Genomic DNA, 21,252 nt, shown 5'->3' on the forward strand with positions numbered 1-21,252 from the left:
CCATGCAACAAAACTGCCCTGCATATATCTGTGTATTTCAGAAAACAAGAATAGCTGAATGTCCAAGGCACTGAAAGCATCTATTGGTGTGTGCATTCAGTTTTAGTTGTGCATTGAGAAATTTGTTTTATAACCAGTTAAGTTCACAATAATCCTAAATAATAAGAATTACCAGAAATAATGTCCAGATAGAAGTTTTGAGTACATGCACACATAGTGCAGACTAAATTTTGAAAGACCTATTTTCTAAGTTTAACAAAGATCCTAGCAGAAAGTCAGATGAGAACATTTTTACTTTTGCGCAGATCTACAGTGAACCTGAAGCCTGAAAACAGTTAGCTTAGCTTAAAATCAAGTGAACAACAGTAATTCTAGCTGTGTTCAAAGGTTAAAAACACTCACCTACATGTCAGTTTTACTGACAAATGTGCCTTCTTTTTAAGAATGAAGCTGTACCGCCACAGTGCAATGAACACATGAGCAAAAGGGCTAAACCTGTTCTTTTTCCATTAAACTAAGCTAACCTAATTAGATTATTTCACAAAAATTAACTGAATAATAATCCAGAGAGCAGAAACTGCCTTTAAATGTATCTCCATGTCATGTAACTACTTATAAATAAGTAGCCTATTTTGCTGTCAGCTAGCAAGACACATTGTAAAATAACAGCTAGCTGCAATGAAGCTGAGCAACACAACAAGTTTTGCTAACCCTGCTTGATGCCTGTTGTCTTTTCTCATGCACATGCCATTCTTGTTTTGTTCTTGTCTTCCATATACATGCAGATTCGCAGGGCCTTGCTTCAGATCCTGTTCCCTGACAAACCTTTCCAATGGGCCAGACACATCGGCATTGCATTTTGTCTCATCTTCCTGGTCAATCTGCTTGTTATATTTGTGCCCTCCATCCGTGACATCTTTGGCCTTATTGGTAAGTTCATACAATGAGAAAATACTGGATCTCACCGCAGATTCTGCAGCGTACACTACATGATATCATCTCTACTGTCTATTGACATGCAGCCTTAGATAGACTCACATGTTTTGTCTCTGCCATCTTGAACAGGTGCAACGTCTGCCCCCAGTCTAATTTTTATCCTTCCTGGAGTCTTCTACATTCGGATTGTTCCTGAAGATCAGGAACCTTTGAAATCAAGACCTAAGATTCAGGTACAGTCCTTAAATTTATCACACACTGCATCTCACATGGGTGAGTACACCAGTCACATTTCAGCAACAATGTTATGAAATCTCCTGAAAGGACAATCCTGTGGAATTTAAACTCAGATACAACTTGGACTTCTTGAATTGCAGAATAGAGTTGATGTTCTCGGAAAATTACCCAACCCACATTCATTTTTATATAAGCTGGCACATAAAATGAGTACACTCCTAGTGATTGGTGTTGTGACGATATGCTTTTCGATTCGATTCGGATTTTTTTGGGTGCCGATTCGATTTAAATTGCGATTCTCACAATTCTTGATATTGCTGATTTTTGTAGATTAAAAACAAAATAAATCTATGAAACTTATTTTTTTGCTCATAATTTTTCTTGATTTCAATTAGAAAAAAAAAAAAAAACCAACACGATAGCCAGATCATCATTCTGCTGCTAAAACACCCCAGAAGACAAGTAAAAAGACCAATAAAGACAATAAAAATGACAAAAATTTAATAATGGATTTTTTTTATTTGTTTGAAAAAAAAAATGATTTTTTTAAAACAAAAAATTGATTTTTTTTTTTTTTAACAAAAAAATCGATTTTTTGTGAAGCAAAAAAATCTCGATTTTCAATTTTTTTATTTGATTTTCCCACCCCTACTAGCAATACCTGTATAAGTTGTTCAAATAAGCACCTGTTTATTTATTCATTCTTTTAATTCTATAGTCATTTAGCAGATGGTTTTATCCAAAGCAACTTACATACACATCAGGGGGCAACTTGGGGTTCAGTGTCTTGCCCAAGGACACTTCGGCACATAGTCAGAGGAAGCGAATCGATCTTTCCAGTTGAAAGACGACTGCTCTTCTTGCTGAGCTACAGTCGTCATTTATCGTGTTCAAGTTTTCACCTGCTTGACTGGACCACACAAACACATTTATCATGATTAGACCTACCAAATTTTGGTGTCTTGGATATAACTCTCTCAAACTGACCCCTGGATGTTCACCATGACACCTCATAACAAATCTGTGGACTTAAGTAGAATTATTATTCTCCACAGAGATGGCCTAGTTTTTAAGAACCTTGAAACTGAGCTACACCTGGACAACCAAGGTCACACAGCAGTTTTCCAACACACTCAGTACCAACCTTTCCAGGGTGAACTAAAGACACTTGTGCTCTGTGACATGACTGCTGCCAGCGTTGCTGCAGAGCAGGAAGTGAGTCTGTCAGTCATCAAGCTATATCCTGCATGCTCCATCATGGTGGTCTGCCTGGACACTGTCAAAGAAAAAAACAACCCTATTTTGAAGCAAAATTACATGAAAGATTGCAAACAGTTTGCTGAAGACCATCCGTCCAAGAGCATGAATGATTATAATAATGTTGTGTAGCCTGACAAGACAGATTTTTACATGTGGTGTCCAGCATGTGTGATATTAAGTTAAATGTGTCTTTCAGTTCTGGAAAAGTCCATGTCCAAGCAGTTGAAGGGTGTGCTGGATAACTGTTAAAATATTGACACACGTGGTGCAATCCCATTGGTTCATTGTGATGTGTATTCACTTGTGTCGAGTAATTTCCATTAACAAATAAAATACTCTGCAACACAAGTTGGACACTGACAACGTTATATCCAAATTTCCTTTCCATAGGATTGTGCTTCGACGAGACACAATAAAACAGTTGCTGAAATTACTCACTTCTGTTATATACTTTATGTTCTTGGTCATGTACATTTCTGTGTATTACTTTTATGTAGAGATGATATAGTACTTTCTCCTCCCACTCTTGCAGGCCGCATGCTTTGCTGGATTGGGATTCATCTTCATGATCATGAGTCTATCGTTTATAATCATCGACTGGGTGACTGGGGAGTCTCGAAGCGGAGGTGGACACTAGCAGGGCACTAGATGCCGGGACTGAACAGAGGTATTACAAACAGGATGTCGACCAAAGCTTTCCCTTTAATTAATTTACCCCAATCTGCCGAGTTCTCGTCCAAACCCAAAGAAAATAGTTTGGCGACATGAGACGAAGGATAAATGTGAAGAACCTTCACACTCATCGAAATAAGGAAAATGATGACAAGTGATGAGGCACACAAAGAAGTCCTTCAGTGGTGGAGAGAACACCGAATGACTGTAACCTGCTGGCACTCAGAGTCAGGATGCTGTTAGCGGTCACTTGTAGAATGTCAGCAAAGAATGAACGACAACAGCATGACTAACATGGAAATCCTATTTTAGAGTTCAGTTCTGTGGAACAGCTAGGTCACTGCCGTCCATCCAATCCACTTCCCACATTCTACCAGACATGCATTTGGTGGTGTTTTTGCTTTATTTTTTGTTAAACAAAACCAGACATGTGAGTTTGTAAGTTCTGTTCCAGTTTCACTGTTTCACCGTCCACTATAAGACTGACACCGAAGCTCAGCCAAATATAATAAGGAAGGAGTTGACCCTCAGCTCCACGCAAACTTTTTTTTATTTGATAGAAATACAATTGTCGTGTGAATGGAATTCAATAACTTTGATTTTTATTTCTTTTTAATCTTTTATGCAACTAAATACAATTCAATGTGTATACGTCATCTTCAAAGCTGTGACTGAGGTGCACAAAAATGTGTTTTTTGGTGTTTTTGCTGCTGTTAATGAAGGTTAAAGAGACAGTTACTGACAATCATGTGAGTCTGCACAGAGACGGGGTTTGCACAGAAAAAGCAAAGTTTTTATATTAGCCTAGAAGCAAACCAAAGATTATATTAAATTTTTTACAATAAGAGAGAAAATAACACTTTTTTTTTGTCCTGTTCGACAAACCACATAAGTCAAATCACCTCAAACACCCAGTATTAGAGAAGCATTTTGTCCAGATCCAGCAAATGTTCAGTATGTTCAGTAATAACCCATTGATAAAGTCACACAAACGCAACTTCCTTTGTTTTTGTTATTTAAATTTCAATAAAATATCTTGTTTCATTGTCATCCACCCTGTACATTTTGAAATCAATTTGAATGTTCTTATCTGTCAATAAAATGTTACTTTTGTTGTACATGCGGCTGGTGTCACTGTATTTTCTGTGGCTGTAAAATGACTGTACTCAGCTGGAGACGAGCAGCAGGGCACAGCCTCTCTCTGAACATGGAAGTAACACATTCGTTTGTGCTTCGCCTCTGAGTAAAAGAAGAAAAGTGGGGGTTAGAGAAGTGTGGTTGTCCGTTTCCTGCTTCAACTTGGTGTGCGCATAGAACAGAGAAGAGAAACTTCCTTGACTGTAGAGCTGACAGCAGATAGTGTTGTGACACTCCGCAGCGAGGACGCTTTTTCAGATGAGATACATACTGAATTCAGATCAACTGGAACATTAGCAAAGCGGATCATGAGCCGTGGATCTAAGAATAAAACGGAGAGCGTGCAAAGCTCTCTGCTGAACCCGCAGGAGAATGAGAAGGTGGAGGAGATGCTGGGCAGAAGGTGTGCTGTAAGTTTTGAACTGAGCAGGGAAGGATTAGCTCACTGTTTGATATCTTCTGCTTCATCTGTTCTGACTTCTAATGACAGCTTTTAGTGCAAAAATGAAGGATGACGCTACCCCAGACGTTACACGCTACATGAATTTTCAGTTTCAGCTTTCCTCTTTTGATGGTGGTTAAACAACACATCCTAGATTTAAATGAGCTCAGTTGATAGTTGAGACCTGTTGTACATCGTAATACACGTTGCTGGTTGTAATTCCAACTTTTTATTCTTTAATTTTGCTTGTCTATTCACTAAGAAAAATAAGGCAGTGGACTTATTTTGTTAAGATAAATCTACTGTGTTGGTTGCTGCTGTTCAAAGTTTCATTAGTGCCATTAGGTCACCAAGAAGGAGGTAGCTGTAACAGGAAATGGTAGCTGAAACGATCCTTCCTCTGTTTTCAGATTTAGATATAATGGCTGTGTTTAGTTTTACAGTTGAGCAGAAGTTGCTTTGTTCTTGACCTTCTTTTGGCTACTGAGGTATATTCTGCCAGTGAGTGTGGTTGCATGTTAGACTTGAATAACATAAGAACACCAAGAACAAATGTGGTTGAATGTTTTTGACAGTTGCAGTGGAAAATTAGAGACATGCCAACACTTTGAACTCTCATCTGAGCAAATGAAAGCCAAGTAGAAAGTTTATCAACACGTGAATTTACATGTGAACTCTAATAAAGTGCTTCCAAGAGTCTGATCAGCTTGAATCTGTTGTCAATGTCCCACTTGTATGTGTGTCCAGTCTATGGCTACTGCAGTTGCACAATTGTTCATGGCGCTACCTCACAATCCAAGCATGTGGAGCTTTCAGCACACCGGAGTGGTCTGCTTCGTCAAAGACAACCCTCAGCGCTCCTACTTCATAAGGATGTTTGATCTAAAGGTCAGATAATGCTGCAAAGAAGTATATTTTAGACTGCTGACTTCATCAGTATGGTTAACTTCTCTGTTTCAAAAAGTTGTTTAATCATAACAAAAGATGACGTAAATGACAAAAAGTGATTTAAATGTTAGCAGAAAATTGCAGAGACTCTCACACACATTTTTTTTCCACAGAACGGGAAGATGGTTTGGGAGCAGGAGCTCTACAACCAGCTTGTTTACTCCTGTCCGTTGCAGTACTTTCACACATTTACTGCAGATGTAAGTCCTCACTAATGTGACCACTCCCTGCAAAATGAAATGCAATTATGTTTATTAAAGTCAATATTTATACTCTTCTTTAGATTTTCACATATTTGTTCACCGATGTGTGTTGATGATACCTTGTTATTCATAATATAATGTAGGAGTGCCAAGTGGGACTGAACTTCAGTGACCAACAGGAGGCGGACGCCTTCAAAAATGCTGTGATGGAGAAAATCAACCAAAGAAACATTCGACATGGTCAGTGAGTTCACAGCCTCCTCTGCAGACATGCACAGATATTTATTAAAGTTGCATTCTCATAGGTATTTGCAAAAATTTTGTTTTATAAACTATATACAGCTTCTTATAATTCTTATCAATGAGCTTTGTCTTGATCCAGCGGTTAAAAAAATGTATGAATAAATATTGCTTATAAAACACAGACAATACTTTAGCTTAATGTTGTATTTAATTTATGAATGAGGTGCTCATAAAATCATTTAAGAGCACTTCAGCTGCAGACAGGCTCTACTTTGTAACTACAAATCTGTAGAACTAAAATAACATGTGGTGTTTCCAAAGTTCAACTTACTTAAATGATGAAAAACAACTAAATATGTTTCTATAATTTTGCTAATAACACACACTTTTACATAACCGTCTCACCGAAAGATTTAAACTCTGCTCAGATGTATTAATCAAAACAAAGACTGGATGAAATCTTCAATTAAAGAAGACAAAGCTGAGATGATCGTTTGGGGAACCAATGAAAAGTGGGCATTCAACATCAAACAGTAATTTTAATTTGAAAGTGACCAATACCTTAATTTCAGTAATTAGATTAAGTGAACTTGACCTTTAATCACTTAAAGAACACATCGGACTGATGTCCCAGCAGGATTTAGGAAAACTTGTCCGGTTTGTCTTCAGTTGACAAGATGACTGTGACGCTGCCCTAAAAAATCTTCCTAAAATGTCCATCAGACATCTGCAGTTAGTCCAGAATGATGCTCCATGAGTCCTCACTAAAACCAGGAAAGAAGATCTTTTTAGTCCAGTCCTCAGATCTTTACTCTGGCTTCCTGTTCGTTACAGAATTGACTTCTAAATCCTGATGTTAGTTTACAAAGCTGTGAATAGTTTAAAAATACATTCAAGATCTTCTGGTTCTACAAACCAGACAAATTTCTCATATGATCAGGATCAAGTCTACTTTCTATTCAGAGTCATAAAACATGTAGAGAGTGTTCAGTTTTCATGCTCCATGTGGAACAAACAGCCTTAAAACCAAAAGTCTACTGAAACTCAGCTGTTTAAGTCCAAGTTAAAACCTTTCTATTTGCCACTGCCTTTTCTAGAAACTAATACTTTTATTTCTTGCCATATATCTTACTTTATTTGATCTTTTTCTGTTTATATTTCATTCCTTTTACCTTTATTGAGTTTACTTTTCTGCACTTCTTAATGCTTCTTCTGCACTCTGCTGTAATGCTATCAATGTTTCATGTAAAACACTTTGAAACGTCTTATACAGAAAGTGTGATATACAAATAAACCTTCCTTTACCTTGCACGGCCGGTTGACGCAAAATGGTTTCTCTCCTCTCTATTAACAGAAAAGAAACAGCGCCCCCCACCGACAAGTGGTGAGAAAGAATATCTATAAGGACAAAAATCCTTTTGAAATTGTGCCACATTAAATATGTCTTTTCTATTTTTCTGTTGCTGTAGATCGAGGTTCTCTGCCTCCTGTACCGCCTGAAAAAGGTTTGTAAATCCATCACCTCTCTTCGTGTCTCTACTCCGCTTGTTCTCCAAGTATGTAACAAATTAAAGATGAAATACCATCCTGAATGTACTTTTATATTGTTCCAAAAAGCACCATCTGGTAGCCCCAGTTCTTTTCACATGGCCACGGTGGATATCCAAAACCCAGACATCCAGTCATCACGCTACCGCTCCATGCCTACACCCTCTCCGCCCTCAGCTATAAGTCGCAAAAGCAAGAAGAAAAAGAAGGACAAGAAAAAAGGATCTAAACTCTCCAAAGCAGACATAGGAGCCCCCAGTGGATTTAAGTAAGGATTTGATGAATCAAATGTCATGTGTGATGTCAAGCAGTGAAGTTATTTTAACCATTTACCAAATCATCTGACCTTAATTTCCAACTTCAAGGGAATGATGTTGTTCCTTGTCCTCTCCTTCCCATCAGGCATGTCTCACATGTGGGATGGGACCCCAACAACCTCGACCCTGATCTGTCGAAACTGCTCTCCCAGGCGGGCATTGGCGAAGCTGAGCTCAGGGATGAACAGACCTCCCAGCTCATCTATAATATCATAGAGAAGTCAGGAGGCATGGAAGCAGTCAAAAGGGAGGCGAGAGGTTGGACTCGGCGTTTTCTTCCCGCTGATCTGTCGCACCGCTGCAGGTTGATAGAAAATCTGCTGAACTGAAATCTTGTTTTTTTTACAGCTGCTGGACATCCACCACCACCTCCACCTGGCAGGCAGGGGCCCCTCCCTCCTCTACCAGGCTCCAGTCCCTCTGCTCCGGCCCCTCCACCCTCACGAGGACGCTCTGGCCCTCTGCCCCCCATCCCAGGTCAACCCCAACGTGTAGCCGCATCCCCCCAGCCCCCTACAACCCGTGGAGGCCTGCCACCTCCACCTCCAACAAGCCGAGGGGGTCCACCACCACCGCCCCCACCAGCACACAATGCACCTCCCCAGATGCCCCCATCTTCAAAACCCACAATGTCCTCCCACAACCTGCCACCTCCACCGCCCCCATCAAGCCAACAGCGCTCCATGGGTGCCCCACCTCCCCCTATCCCACCTACACCCAGCCGAGGCGGTGGAGGAGGAGGTGTGCCTCCACCCCCACCTCCACCTCCTCCACCTCCCCAAACTTCTATTCCCTCAGATTTCCCACCTCCTCCACCCCTCTTTGGTGGCCCCACTTCTCCTCCTCCTGCGCCAGCCACCGGAGGAGGAGACAGCAGAGGTGCTCTGCTGGATCAGATCCGACTCGGGAAGAGTCTCAGAAAAGTAAAGCTGCTTCTTTTCTCAAATCAAACTTTCATGAAATATCAAGTTAGCAGGAGCTGCAAACATGAATCCTCCTGCTGTTCTTTACAGGTTACAGAGAGCTCGGAGCCGCCTCCTCCTGCTGCACAAGAGTCCGGCGAGGGCATCGTAGGAGCCCTCATGATGGTCATGCAGAAGAGGAGCAAAGTCATCCACTCCTCTGGTAAATATGAAAAATGTGTTCATGCTCCTGGTCCACGAACTTGCACGTCTTCATGTTTGTTTATGTTCTCAGATGAAAGCGAAGATGAGGGCGGAGATGAAGATGATGACGATGATGAATGGGACGACTGACGGAGCGGCTCAGGATTTGATAGATTCTTAACCTTGTGATTTCTTTTTTTTTTTTTTTTTTTTTTTTTTTACTATTAGCAGTTTTACTGTAAAACTGCGGATAATGTTACAAACTAGAGTACGACTTGTACATATAAGAAACTGAGCAATTGCATAAATAAATAAAGAAATTATTCACTAAAAAAAGCAACATAGAAATAACTCATCTGGATAACTCTGTATGGTAACTGGAAAGTTAAGGTTTTCCAGTACTTCTTATAGAAAAAAAATGTTTAAAAAAAATCTGCAAATACTGCAGGGGATCGAACATGAACAAGCAATTCTACATCAGAGACAGATTCATTCCCATTTTTATATCATACTGTACATAAAAAAACGTAGAGTTTCTCATACATCTGTGCAAAGAACCCCAAATCCCTCGAATACCACCACCAACAAAGTGCATAACTGTAAAAACACTGTACGCTACACATATCATCAATACTCAACACACTGTAGGTCACTAAAGCACAGGACAGTAAAGGAGTCATTGTTCAACAACTTCCAATGGAATTAGCTTAACAGAATACATTACATCTTACAGACATCATAACACACCAAGTCTGAAAACAGAGCAACAGGAAAATATACAACTTGCCACAAATAACAACAATACGCATGCAAAGTATGCATTTATGTCCTCATATCAGCTTCATACAATAAGGGTAATCCAAAGAACATAACCATATATATTATATTCACAATTAATATATTACATTTCTGGTTCAAGATAGTTAAAAGAAAGCATACCTGTGTTTTTGCATGTTGTAGCCCAGAAAACCTACAATTCACATTGCAGTCAGCTGTTTTCCAAAGACAACCAAGGTTATGTGAAACATGTGATCCATCCCACTGGAAAGCCTTTATATTCCATTCCACAGTAACATTACATGGTTATAAAGCTGTGTTTTATAACTAGAAATGTACATTATTAGTAGAGATGTGGTCACCAGTAGTGTAAACTATAATTAATATGGATTTACTGGGCTGACGCTTGCAAAACCACCAATACTTTAAAAACAGAGAGACAGCATCACCTGCTGATTGAATGGAAGTGACACCAGACACGTGTCAAGCAAAAAGTCCAGCATAAAGTCCAGACAGGCCAGTGTTGCTTGCCGTCTGTTCCCTACTTCTATCCGAGGCCTTGGTCCTGGCTTTCTGTGTGCCTGCGGCTGGTGCGCTTACGCTGCTGCTGTTTGGGGTTGGCCTGTTCCCAGTAGGACTGGCAGTACTGGTTAATCAGTCTAATCTCTGGTGGGAAAGGTGTGGAAGTGAGGGACGACTGTGGGTAAGGCCCTGCTTGGCGAATTTTGGGCTCCTCATCCTCATCTTGATCGGTGAGCGCCAACACAATGGCTCGATCTAGGATGCGCAATGCCACGCGGGCCACCGTGTGCTTAAAGTTGTTTTCAGTGGCGAGGCAGTGGTAGAGCCCTGCGTCTGATTGGTTAAGGGACTTCAGGAGGATGCCGTGGTTGGTCCTCAGAACTCCCCCAGCGCGGCTGAGCTGCAGGTAAAAACAGTGAAACGCCAACAGATGAAACGTCTTTCATATCGGAAATAAAACAGTTTATTTGTGGTTTGGAAACTCTGCAAAAACAAAACCCAGTGTTGCACCCAGAGCTCACAAACAAAATAATGTTTGCAGAAGATTTTAACATTTCAAAGCTCAAGTTTCAAAACTTTTTTTTTTGCACACAGCAGTTTTCAGATGGCATCTTGCAAGGTTTCAAAAGTTTTAGCAGACTAGTGAGATGGGACAACTAAGCCATGTTTGAAAGTGTCGGCTTAAAAACAGATAAGGTGCAACAAGTGGTTTGAATCTCTGAAAATGTGAGGCTGAAACTCAGTAATATGCATGTTGCACTTATAAAAAATAAAAATTCTAGTAGAAAAATTATGCTTTTAATTTTATTTCAGGTTTTCAATTTTCAAACACTAATTTTAAAGGTTTAAAAATGTTTTCTTTCAGTTTAAAATTATGTCAGGATTCAAGTTCCATAGTTGTCCAGTTTTAAGCATTTTACCAAAATGTAACAACAAATCAAATGTTTTAAGTCACACTGCAAAAATTAGGTAGTTAAAACCTTATCTTTAATAGATGATGGATGAGAAATCTACATTTCAAAAACTGCAGACACAATGATGGAAAAAAAACGGAAAAAAAGGAAATAAATAAGAGCTTCCATAAAGATTTCAGAAAACTCCTTTGACAGTAATGACTAGTTTTCCTCACCACTTTCCTCTTTCCCTCACTCTGGAAAAGCCACTTTACAGTGGCCTGAGGGGAGCGAGGCTGACACTCCAAAAAGGTGCTACTGCCCTCCACCCCAAACTGCACGGTCTCTCTCAGCCGTCTCTCTCCTGCAGATATGAGCAGAGAAAACATGGTAAAAAAAACAGGTTTTAAAAAATGAAAAGGAAATATGAAGTATTTATGACTAAAAAAAAAACCCAAAATCACTACACCTTTAGCATTAAAGCCTCTGCATTGCCTGAGTGGATCACCATGTTTAACATCCTGTCTCCTGCTCCTCCTGGAACAAGATACAGAGTTGAAAATATTTTGTCGAATGTACCTCTGTGACCCGACGGTCTACAAGGCGCTGCGCTGAGAGGATCTGAGGCGCCCCTCACCTTTTGGTCGACGGGGTGAAGGCAGAGCAGCTCTCTCCATCCCAGGCACAGTAGGGGTCCCGTGCCAGACAACAGTCGGAGCAGGCCCTGCCATACACCCCACAGCGGTGAAGCGACACCTGCGTCAACCCTGCATCTGACGACACGTACAGCTGTTGCTGTGGCGACACAAGCAAAACAAACTCCCGTCAAAGAGGTTGTGAACTGGCTTCAGGACATGCAGTGAAATGTGCATTCCTCTGGAAGATTTGTTTTTAAGAAAAACATGCTCACTCTCTTAGAAGATATCTTCATTGTTTTGACCGGTGCTCTGGTCTGCAAATCAATAAACAGCAAAAAAAAGTTGAGCTCTCCTCTCTGACATTTCAACATTCAAGTGTTTTCTGGCATATATGTAGACATACCCGAAACACTTCGACTTCCTCTAGTGTCAGTTCCTCCATGCTTGTTGGGTCTTTAGGCAAAACTATAACTTTCTGCACTGTGCCTTGATCTATAAGTCAGATAAAAAATAAAAAAAAATGCAAGCCATATATCTTCATAAAATGAAAAAAAAGGAAAAGCTCCATCAGCTCTGCTGCTTTCTCACCTGTTCCCAAAAAGAGCACCTCATAGCGCCCGTCCACAGCATCCACCTGATCCACCACCAATGCAGTATAACGGTAGTCCACACCAGTTCTGACCACCAGAGGGCGACGATGGATCGGATAAACTGGATGAAACATGAGGGGATGAGCTCTGATGAAATTCACAGCTTCATCCGAGAAGTTCTTGGAAGAGCGAATGCCAGGAGTGAAGGTACCGCCTGGACACTGGAGGGTAATAGTAAAGAAAAATGTAAAAAGGAGACATGTAGATGAATATAAAATGAAAGGATTACTAGGGACATAAAATACAATACAACTTTTTTTATAAGGCACTTTAAAAACAACAATGTTGACCAAAGTGCCACATTTTGGGGGGACTTTGGGGGAAACCCAAAAAAAACAGAATAAATAACATACATTAAGACAACTTGAAAAAAAATTCAGACATCTAAAAACAATATTTAAAAAAATAAATAAATAAAAGCAATCCAATTAAAACAGTCGAGATAAAATCAGATCTAAAAAGTCAACTTATTGTGTGGGAAAAGCCAGCTTAAACAAATGGGTCTTCAGTACAGATGTAAAAGCAGATACAGTGGAGGCCTGTCTAACATGTAAAGGAAGCTCATTCCACAGTTTAGGTGCTGCTAACAATTATTAAAACCTACCGTTCCAGGCCTTGGGTAGGGAATCTTGCCTGTATACTCTGTCCATTGGTAGTTATGGCCATGTTTGTGTGCAAACGGCCCGTTGAAGACATTGCGGATATCAGCCATGGAGTACACACACACCGCTGAGCCCTTAAACACAGAGCTTCAGCAGAAACAAAGATAATATAAGATAAGAGAAAGAAGTAGAAATCATCTTGTACACAACCCATGACATTAAATTATAAATTGACCACAAAACTGTTTGGCTGAGGTTTGGTGAGGTATGAGTTCTGACTCACCCTGCTGTGGTGAAGAGAGCGTACACCATGGGGTTTCGCTCATCCTGTGTTGGCTGGATGAACACATCCCCTAGAGCGAACAAAGGAATAATATGCAAATGAGAAACAACTTAGTCAAATTGAAAAAAATGCAATCAGTTTTAATGTCTGATAACCTTACTTAGTTCATCGAATCGCGTCTCGACCCCATCGTCTCCGATCACTGAACAGATAAGACGAGCCTTCAGGAATGTCGTCCAGCGGTTCACCAGAGACTTCTGCCCTCCTTCATCGTTCTACGGGAAATAAAATGAATAGGAACATGAGAAATGTGGGTCACATTTCTGTGTAGACTGCATGTTCTTTCATAAGTAGAGCTCTTCGGCTCACCAGACACACTCTCCCCACTCTGGCCAAAACAGTGGGGCTCGCCCCACCGCTGGAGTCCAGACTCTTCTCACGGAAAAAGAAGTAAAGTTTGTCATCGTTCTTTTCTGCACTGTCAGGGATCTGTTGGATCTGAATAAACACAGGCTCTAGAGGATAAAAACAGATAAGCAGAGAGAGGCAAGTGGTTGTCAAATAAAATGAGAGGAACCATAACCTGTAATCATCAGCATTTACCTCCTCACACCCACACTTACTCACCGTTGAGCCACCTGGAGTCGTACTGCTCTGTCCTGATCGCCGTCCTCCCTCCCATGGTCCTAAACACAGCGGCATCTGTGCTCATAAAGTCAATATGTACACCTGCATAAAGGTTCCCATCTGCAAATGTGAGAAAAGATGCAGAGGTGAAACTTTGCTCGTCCTTGTAGCAAAGGGAATTTGAAAGATACTGAGCAGGTTTCTGCTTAAAAATGAAGCATTTCTTACTGATCAGAACAGCAACATTTTCCTGTTTGGGATCATAGGAACATTTTCCTTTCCCTGAATCCACATACCCGGGGACCAGCCTAAACAGGTAATCCTGCAGAGACACATTCGGCAGGGAGTGTGTGTAAAAATAGACTGCCAAGATGTGACGAGGGAGGATAGGAAAATCATAAACAAATCAGTGTCCCAGTTTGCACTTCTAAAATATTTAGCAGAGCAAAGCTTTCCAGGTCTGTGCTGCTGGGGGATTTTTTTTTGCTGTAAATCCCACTGAAGGAACTGTAAATGTCTTGTTCACCTCTGCCCTCCAGCCTCTGTTGATGAATGTGCAGATGGGCTGGTACGCCCCAGTTCCACAGGTGTAGAGGTGGGTGCGGTTCCACGGCTCAATCATGCGCACGAAGTTGGCACATTCGCCCTGGACAAACGAGAGTAAGACTAATGGAATTCAAACATGACTGTCCAATCTTGAAAGCTCATTTATTGAAAGAGCAGCATGGCAGTACATGATCCCACCTGTCTACCCTTTCCAGTCATCTGACATTCTCCCTTTCTCTTCGCCGAAGCTGGCCAGTGGATCTGTGGGGCATAAAACACAAAACAGCCCAAAACAGTGAGTTGTTAAGGAGAGATTAAATACCACAAGCCAAATAGCAGACTGGATTTAGGAAAGAAGCTGCTGGAATTTGGACGCACTATGAGGGGCTCCTTGTTGACATTGTGCATGTCCAGAGCCACCAGGTATTCCCGACTGCCCAGGTACAGACGGCCCTGGTCCTGATCCATCAGAAGGATGCGGTAGTCGCTGGTGTTGAAGGAGAAGCTGAAGGGTCGTGCCGCTCTTGTGTCCATGAGTTCTGCAATGAAAATGTTACAGTTCTGTCAAGCGAAAAGGAAACCAAAGGCCAACTTTCAAAAACTTCCCTCCCATTATTCCAACTCATGCCTTTAATATGTTTCATTAGTGACCTGAATGAACTTCTGGTCCCTGAAACAACACACTTCTCACTTGCTTTCCGGAAAATGTGTGTCACTGATTAAATATAACTCAACATGGAACATTTTGAGAAACATATTCGCTTTTAAGATCTCAATATTTTATGTGTCCTGGCTGTCTGATTGAGTTTAAGGCACTGCATGCCCTGTGGAGTTGAACGAAAAAGCAGGTCCCTGAGGAAACACGGTCAGTGGAACTCACAGCTAATTCTTAAGATCAGGTTTTGTGTTCAGTAGAGCATAACCTGTTAAGACATGCTGCAGTGGAAAGTGTTTCTTTTTTTTTTGTTCTCTTAAAAGCTTTGATTAAGCCATTTTCTTCTGCTGCAAGACAAATGGCCTCATGTGGAACTCCAGCAATTTAACTACTCCTTGCATCACATGTAAAAAGTTACACACCCCCACCGTACACATCTGCAGCATGCACAATATATTGGCTACCATATGTGCATACTGGGACACAGCAGAGGCATGTTAAAGACAGCGGGCTTAAATAATGACAAATGTTCGCAGATACCCTCAGAAGCAGGCTTACAGGGATTCAAGCGGAAGCACAATCTTTATTTACATCAAAGTGCCTGCCATCTTCCTTTTGAGGCCAGCGCTAACAGGATGCAGTCAAGGTGCCACTAAAATAAGCAATGCAATCGGATCTCCGGATGACACGGGATGGAGTCTCGGAGGTGGGACAAAGTCCTGTTCTGTTCCCAGGAGGTAAACACAGGATAACAAGCCCCCTCACCCTGGCCAAGCTCAACTGGGCCATAGTGGATCCACTGGAGAGGCTAAATGTAGCAACACCACACCCCTATACATGTCTCCATTCTCCAAAAATAGCAAACAATGTACTGCCATCATCCGGTAAACATTCAGCAAACACTTATCCTCTGACTACATTCTGACGCCGATAGGGAAACACTGGAAAGGACACACAACTCCAGCATGAAGCTTCAGCAGGGCGCTCATGTTACAACTTGACAACATATTGTTATGACTACTGCCACTTAGTACCAGACCCATCTCGAGTACAACAAACTGGTGACAGCCCTCCGAGGGCATGAGATTCTAAAACATGGCTTCGGTTACACGGCACCTTTTGCCTTCTAACAATGCTGAGTAATTCTATCAAACGAGCCCCAGTCAGTCCCCTTGAGGTGTGTATAGCTGACACAACTTCCAAGGAAACAACGTATGATCTGTGTCCTCTGCAGGCCTCGTGTACCCCAGAGTGTCACTTTGCCTGGCTCAGTCGTTCAGTAGAGTCACATGTCCTCCAGCCGCCCCGAAAACCTCCTCCACAGGCGCCTCAGGGAACAAAGAAACTCGCTGTCACAAACAATGAACAATAAATCCTTGGAGTGGCAGAAAACAGTTGGGGAGTAAATCCAACTTCTTTCCTTTTTGTTTGGGATTTAGGGAGGGGGAAGGGTGGCTGAATTCTGTGTGTGAGACTTATTATTGGTGCATACGTTGCACCCTGACAAACCAACGTGTATTGATTTAAGTGAGCTCAGTTCAGATGTAAAAGCCTCAATCTGAAAGTAACAAATTCAAGAACTAACTTGCGTAAATGGTGAGACGACTGCTTCGATCAGCATGTTCCAAAAAACACACTGGTAAGCTATTTACTGAGAGGGGGATTAGTGTTAAAGGTCACATAAAAATGCACTGCAATTACTTTCACAGGACTTAAACGGAACTCCCTGCGCATACGGCGAACCGTCAACAGCATGCAGACAGCTGTTGTCAGCCTTACGAAACTGTGAATTCAAAACAGCATAACACGTAGACAGCCAGTGATTATCAGCCGCAAATCTCAGGAGTAGCTCTAATCTGCTTCAGATGTCTTTTTACATGTACGAAATCATAAAAAGTGTATCACTGAAACAAGATAAGACACCAAACGCTGCCTGGACCTGACCTGCAACAACAGCGGCTTGACTCAGCTGCACATGAAAGCGCTGAAGAATGTTATAAATCTGATCCACACCTCTAATTTTCACATCCATGTATTTAGCAAGGTGTGACGAATGGGTTCTTATGCGCAAGCCAGTCCGCAGGTTCAAGGGACGCGTGATAAGGACGCAGAAATGACTGTAATCATCCTGTGATGAATGGATCAAAGGGGGCAGCTTCATGTTTGGGAGAAAAATCTCTGCTATTGGAGTTAATAAGGACTGGGAGAAGACAACATGGGAAAATCCCAGTTTCCCACCTAAAGGGATATGTAAAAAAAACATCTCCTTACCGCTCTAAAGTATCATTTTACCCCTGTCATCAAATTTCAGGTCTTTCCTTCTTGTGTCGTCATGTCAGACATCAAAACCAAGAAGTGACAGGTCAGATGGCTGTGCGTGTGAGGTGAAGGGTGTGGGGAGAAACTCTGTTGGAGGGCACTACCAGTAACCAGTTACACGTAACATCCACCTTTTGTTTCCAGGGTTGCACTGTTTGACATGTGGCAGGAAATAGGTTCTTTACATATGTATGAAAAGGAAACCGAACTGCTGGCATGGATGAGGGTCTGTTTATATGAGTTTGTGTGACTTACCAGGACAAGCCAATCAAATGAACAATTCTGATAATCCCTGCTAAAGAGAGAGTTTTTACTTTGTGTGTGAGCTCACCTTTGAAGGAGAGGCGAACCCGCGGAGCGAACTGCTGCAGGCCCGAGCTTCTGTAAACACATAAGGCTAACAGAAGGAGTTGGGCTCCAGATGCTGTCATGGTAACAGTCACGCAGGTAGCCCACAGAGATCTAAATCTGGACAAAAAGAAAAAAGAGGAATGAACATTATTACAGAGTGCCCCATGAGAAATGTGAGACTAAAAAAGAAGGAAGGGAAGGCAAGAGACTCTCTCTGATCTCTCTGATCAGACGTTTGGCCTGCAGCCTTCCAAGGCGAGACGTATAGTTTGGCAGCAGAGAACAAGGTCCAAATCTTCACACCTGCTTTGGAAAATATGACAGGCCTATTATTTATTTAGAGAGTAAATGTAGCGAGGGATGTGTTAAGACTGTATAATGGTTCTTGCCAGGATGGTTTCTTGGAAAAAGTCTGAAAATGGAGACAAGCATATTGCCTTCATCTTGGATAGTTGCTTAAATATATTCAGCTTTCTCGCGCATATATTTCAGCCACGTTTTTCATAGAAGCACATTTTTTAAAAACAGACAACGAGGATGCCAATCAATGAATCCCTCTGGCTCTCCCTCGCTCTTTCAACAAAGCACGTCGACGCACTCTCAGAAGTTGACGAGTAAAATAAATGACAGTTCAAAGAAACAGGTAGCCCTTCGCTGAAACAATTCCTGACAGTTTAGGGGTGTTGAAACGTAGCCTAACTGTTAGACCTTAACTCAAGCATTCATTATGCATCTGCACTTTGCTGAAGAGGATCCCATATAAATAATGAATACTAAAAGCTGAGTCCATAACATCCATTAAATTGTCTCCCTGAAGGTGTGTTTTGCTTGGGCTATAAGCTATCCCATGGGCTTTTCTTTTTCCTCATGACAGCCATGTAGCCGCAGCCTGCAGTGCACATGCATGGCACACGCCTGGAAATAAAGGGGGGCTTTTAGGCAGAGAGGTTCATGATGAGAAAAAAAAAAAAAAAAAAACGAAGCAGAAATTTGGGTGTGACACAATAAAGAAAAATCTGTTTCCATGAAACATCTGAACATTCTGATGAAACTGAAATGACGTGACATGGAGAATATTTAGAAAATTGAAAACAGAGGACATGCTGGCAACACCTTTAACAGTCTTCCTGGTATTATCACACAGGAGCCAGATCTGTTCACCAGAGGGGATGTTGATCCCGATCTCCTCCTTCCGACATAGTAAAATAACTCCCAATAACATGTAGTAGTATATGATATTCGGCATATATATATATATATATATATATATACATATATATATATATATATATATATGTGTGTGTGTGTGTGTGTGTGTGTGTGTGTGTGTAAAACAAATGGAACCATCATATAGACACCATTTAAAAAAAGAAATCTGACCACATATGTGAAGTTCTTGATTTGGTTGATATGAATGTCACCTTAAATCTGCAGACTAAAATTCACCCCTTTATATTTATATTAAACAAATAAAATCTAAAAAAAAAAAAATCCTGCTGAAACAGCTTAAAATATCCAAACATTTCCAAAAGCTGTTTTGCGCTTTGGGGTTGTGATGTGTGATGACCTGACTTCGTGGTGTTTATTCAGCAGTTCTGCTGGTTTCTCTGAGCTGGGTGGGAGCTACATAAATTGAAGTTCTGCTGTAATAATATATGGTTTCCCTTTAAATAATTACAGGATTTCTTTCAGCTTTTTAAAGCGCAGTTACGCACTTACCTGTGAACTCAACATCCCGAAATAGGAACCGAACAAATGCGCACACTCGAGCCATCAGCCGTTCAGCCTACGCTACAGAGTAACCAAACGTGAGTTAAAAGTTAAACCAAAGGCAGGTTAAATGTCTTACCTTTGATTTCGAGCCTTTCTCTGTAGCAACTAAGCCTTTCAGAGCCACCAAAACTTGCGGGATGTTACCGCTGCATTCCCCGCGTTTTGCGCCTCGGAGCCGCCGGACTGGAAAATCTCCCAGCAGGTCTGCGCAGGTATAAAACAATCCGATAGGGTTTAAAAAAAGAAGAAAAAAAAGAAAAAGCACTCTTCAAAGAGTAAAAACGATTCCTTATCAGTCGCCTATGACATTCCTTTGCGCAACATTACAAATAAAAGCAGCAAATAAGGACACCATTCCTTCTCCCACTCTGTCCAAAAGTTTAAACCCGGATGGGAGCCACCATCACCGAGGTGTGATCAGGACTTTGGTCCCCTGATCGCTTCACAGGACTTCCTTTGTGACTGAATGAGAACCAAGTGACCAGGTGCAGGTGTTGGGAGAGTGATCTGCCCTGCTGTCCTCTCCCTTCTGTTCTGCTCCCACCCAGCCTTTCCTCTCCTGTTGGCCCACAGCAGCATTGGACCAAACCTCTTGGTACACCATATGGGTATGATTAACCCTCTCAGTGCTGGCGAGTTGAATACACTCCTCCACTACACTGTTCCTGGGCACTGCTGCCAAAACATAAGCAACATAATTCTACTGGGGCGTTACAGAGACTTTTTAATATGTATAAATGTTTTTTTCAGACATTATAGGAGTCTTTTGTTATGCAGGATACTATGAAAGAGATTCACTTTTAAAGATAAAGAAGAGGAGGGGGGTCTGCTAGTAGGACTATGTCACCATTACTCCTCAGTGCTACATGAGAGCCAGGTCAGCCGAAAAAGATTCCAGGGATTCCTCTTTGGCTGGCTCCAGCTCTCATGACAACAGTGACAAAGCAACCAAAAGAGGGGAGGGGGAGGGCAACTGGATGTAAAGGACATCCATCCCGTTAACAGAGCCTTGAGCTTAAAATTAAAACTGCTTTTTTTTGAGTGCTTCTCATCATTACAGGCTTTGTGGAGAGCTGTGACGCAGTATGGAGCCCTGAAGACACAAAAGCTGAGGGTGAATGCGTTCTGAGCAACAGCCCTGCAAGACAGTAAAAGAAAATAAACACAGGAGATGTGATGTGTGAGTGTGTGAAGTTCACAGGGGAAGGCCACTGCTGCAAAACGTCACTAAGCTTCTTTTTTATTTTATTTTTTAAAATTCATCTTTCAGGCCGCCCTCCGCTTATAGTCAAGTTTAATCAAAGCATGTCTGCAAAGCAGCTGAAAGGTGAGGTTATACGCCCGTATTTTCTACACAAACCACTGTGGGAACTAATCCAGGCTATTTGTTGTGGGTTTCTACAGCTTATTTGCATGTGGTGTCAGGAACAGATGAATTGAAATGCTTGCAAGCGATGAGAAAAAGTTAATTCAATTCAGTTTAACTTCATTTGTATAGTGTTACTTCACGACAAAGTCATCTGGAGACACTTTTAAAGACACAGTCCAATTAAATCTAATTCCTTAT

The 21,252-nt window shown here is 41.4% G+C and overlaps 3 protein-coding genes across 3 annotated transcripts in view; 2 read left to right on the forward strand and 1 right to left on the reverse strand.

The window, feature by feature from the left end:
• The window catches only part of LOC306755128 (sodium-coupled neutral amino acid transporter 3-like), a 10,963-nt gene extending 6,793 nt beyond the window's left edge, over nucleotides 1–4,170 (forward strand). The window contains exons 14-16 of the mRNA XM_079239399.1: nucleotides 786–930; nucleotides 1,066–1,169; nucleotides 2,966–4,170. Coding sequence (XP_079095525.1) covers nucleotides 786–930; nucleotides 1,066–1,169; nucleotides 2,966–3,070 — 354 coding nt within the window. The 3' untranslated portion in view covers nucleotides 3,071–4,170. The remainder of the gene's footprint in view (nucleotides 1–785; nucleotides 931–1,065; nucleotides 1,170–2,965) is intronic.
• Nucleotides 4,171–4,550: 380 nt separating this feature from the next.
• Nucleotides 4,551–9,237, forward strand: wasb (WASP actin nucleation promoting factor b; the record flags this gene model as incomplete). Its single annotated transcript, XM_079238903.1, has 11 exons — nucleotides 4,551–4,652; nucleotides 5,432–5,572; nucleotides 5,746–5,832; nucleotides 5,979–6,075; nucleotides 7,433–7,462; nucleotides 7,548–7,583; nucleotides 7,696–7,894; nucleotides 8,029–8,201; nucleotides 8,292–8,866; nucleotides 8,957–9,068; nucleotides 9,141–9,237. The coding sequence occupies 11 exons, from the start codon at nucleotides 4,551–4,553 to the stop codon at nucleotides 9,197–9,199; spliced, it is 1,611 nt and encodes a 536-aa protein (XP_079095029.1). The 3' UTR covers nucleotides 9,200–9,237.
• Nucleotides 9,238–9,532: 295 nt separating this feature from the next.
• LOC306755381 (semaphorin-3F-like) lies at nucleotides 9,533–20,161 on the reverse strand. Its single transcript, XM_079239745.1, is given in 19 exon segments — nucleotides 9,533–10,394; nucleotides 10,397–10,748; nucleotides 11,478–11,605; nucleotides 11,711–11,778; nucleotides 11,879–12,036; nucleotides 12,152–12,193; nucleotides 12,283–12,371; nucleotides 12,468–12,690; nucleotides 13,134–13,278; nucleotides 13,415–13,484; nucleotides 13,575–13,689; nucleotides 13,784–13,929; nucleotides 14,042–14,161; nucleotides 14,270–14,363; nucleotides 14,568–14,687; nucleotides 14,786–14,848; nucleotides 14,966–15,126; nucleotides 17,893–18,029; nucleotides 19,762–20,161. Coding segments are annotated over 18 exon segments (2,337 nt in total). The 5' UTR covers nucleotides 17,993–18,029; nucleotides 19,762–20,161; the 3' UTR covers nucleotides 9,533–10,251.
• Nucleotides 20,162–21,252: the final 1,091 nt, after the last annotated feature.

Source organism: Telmatherina bonti, assembly GCF_933228915.1.
Source record: "Telmatherina bonti genome assembly, chromosome: 4".
NCBI classification, from domain to species: Eukaryota; Metazoa; Chordata; class Actinopteri; order Atheriniformes; family Telmatherinidae; genus Telmatherina; species Telmatherina bonti.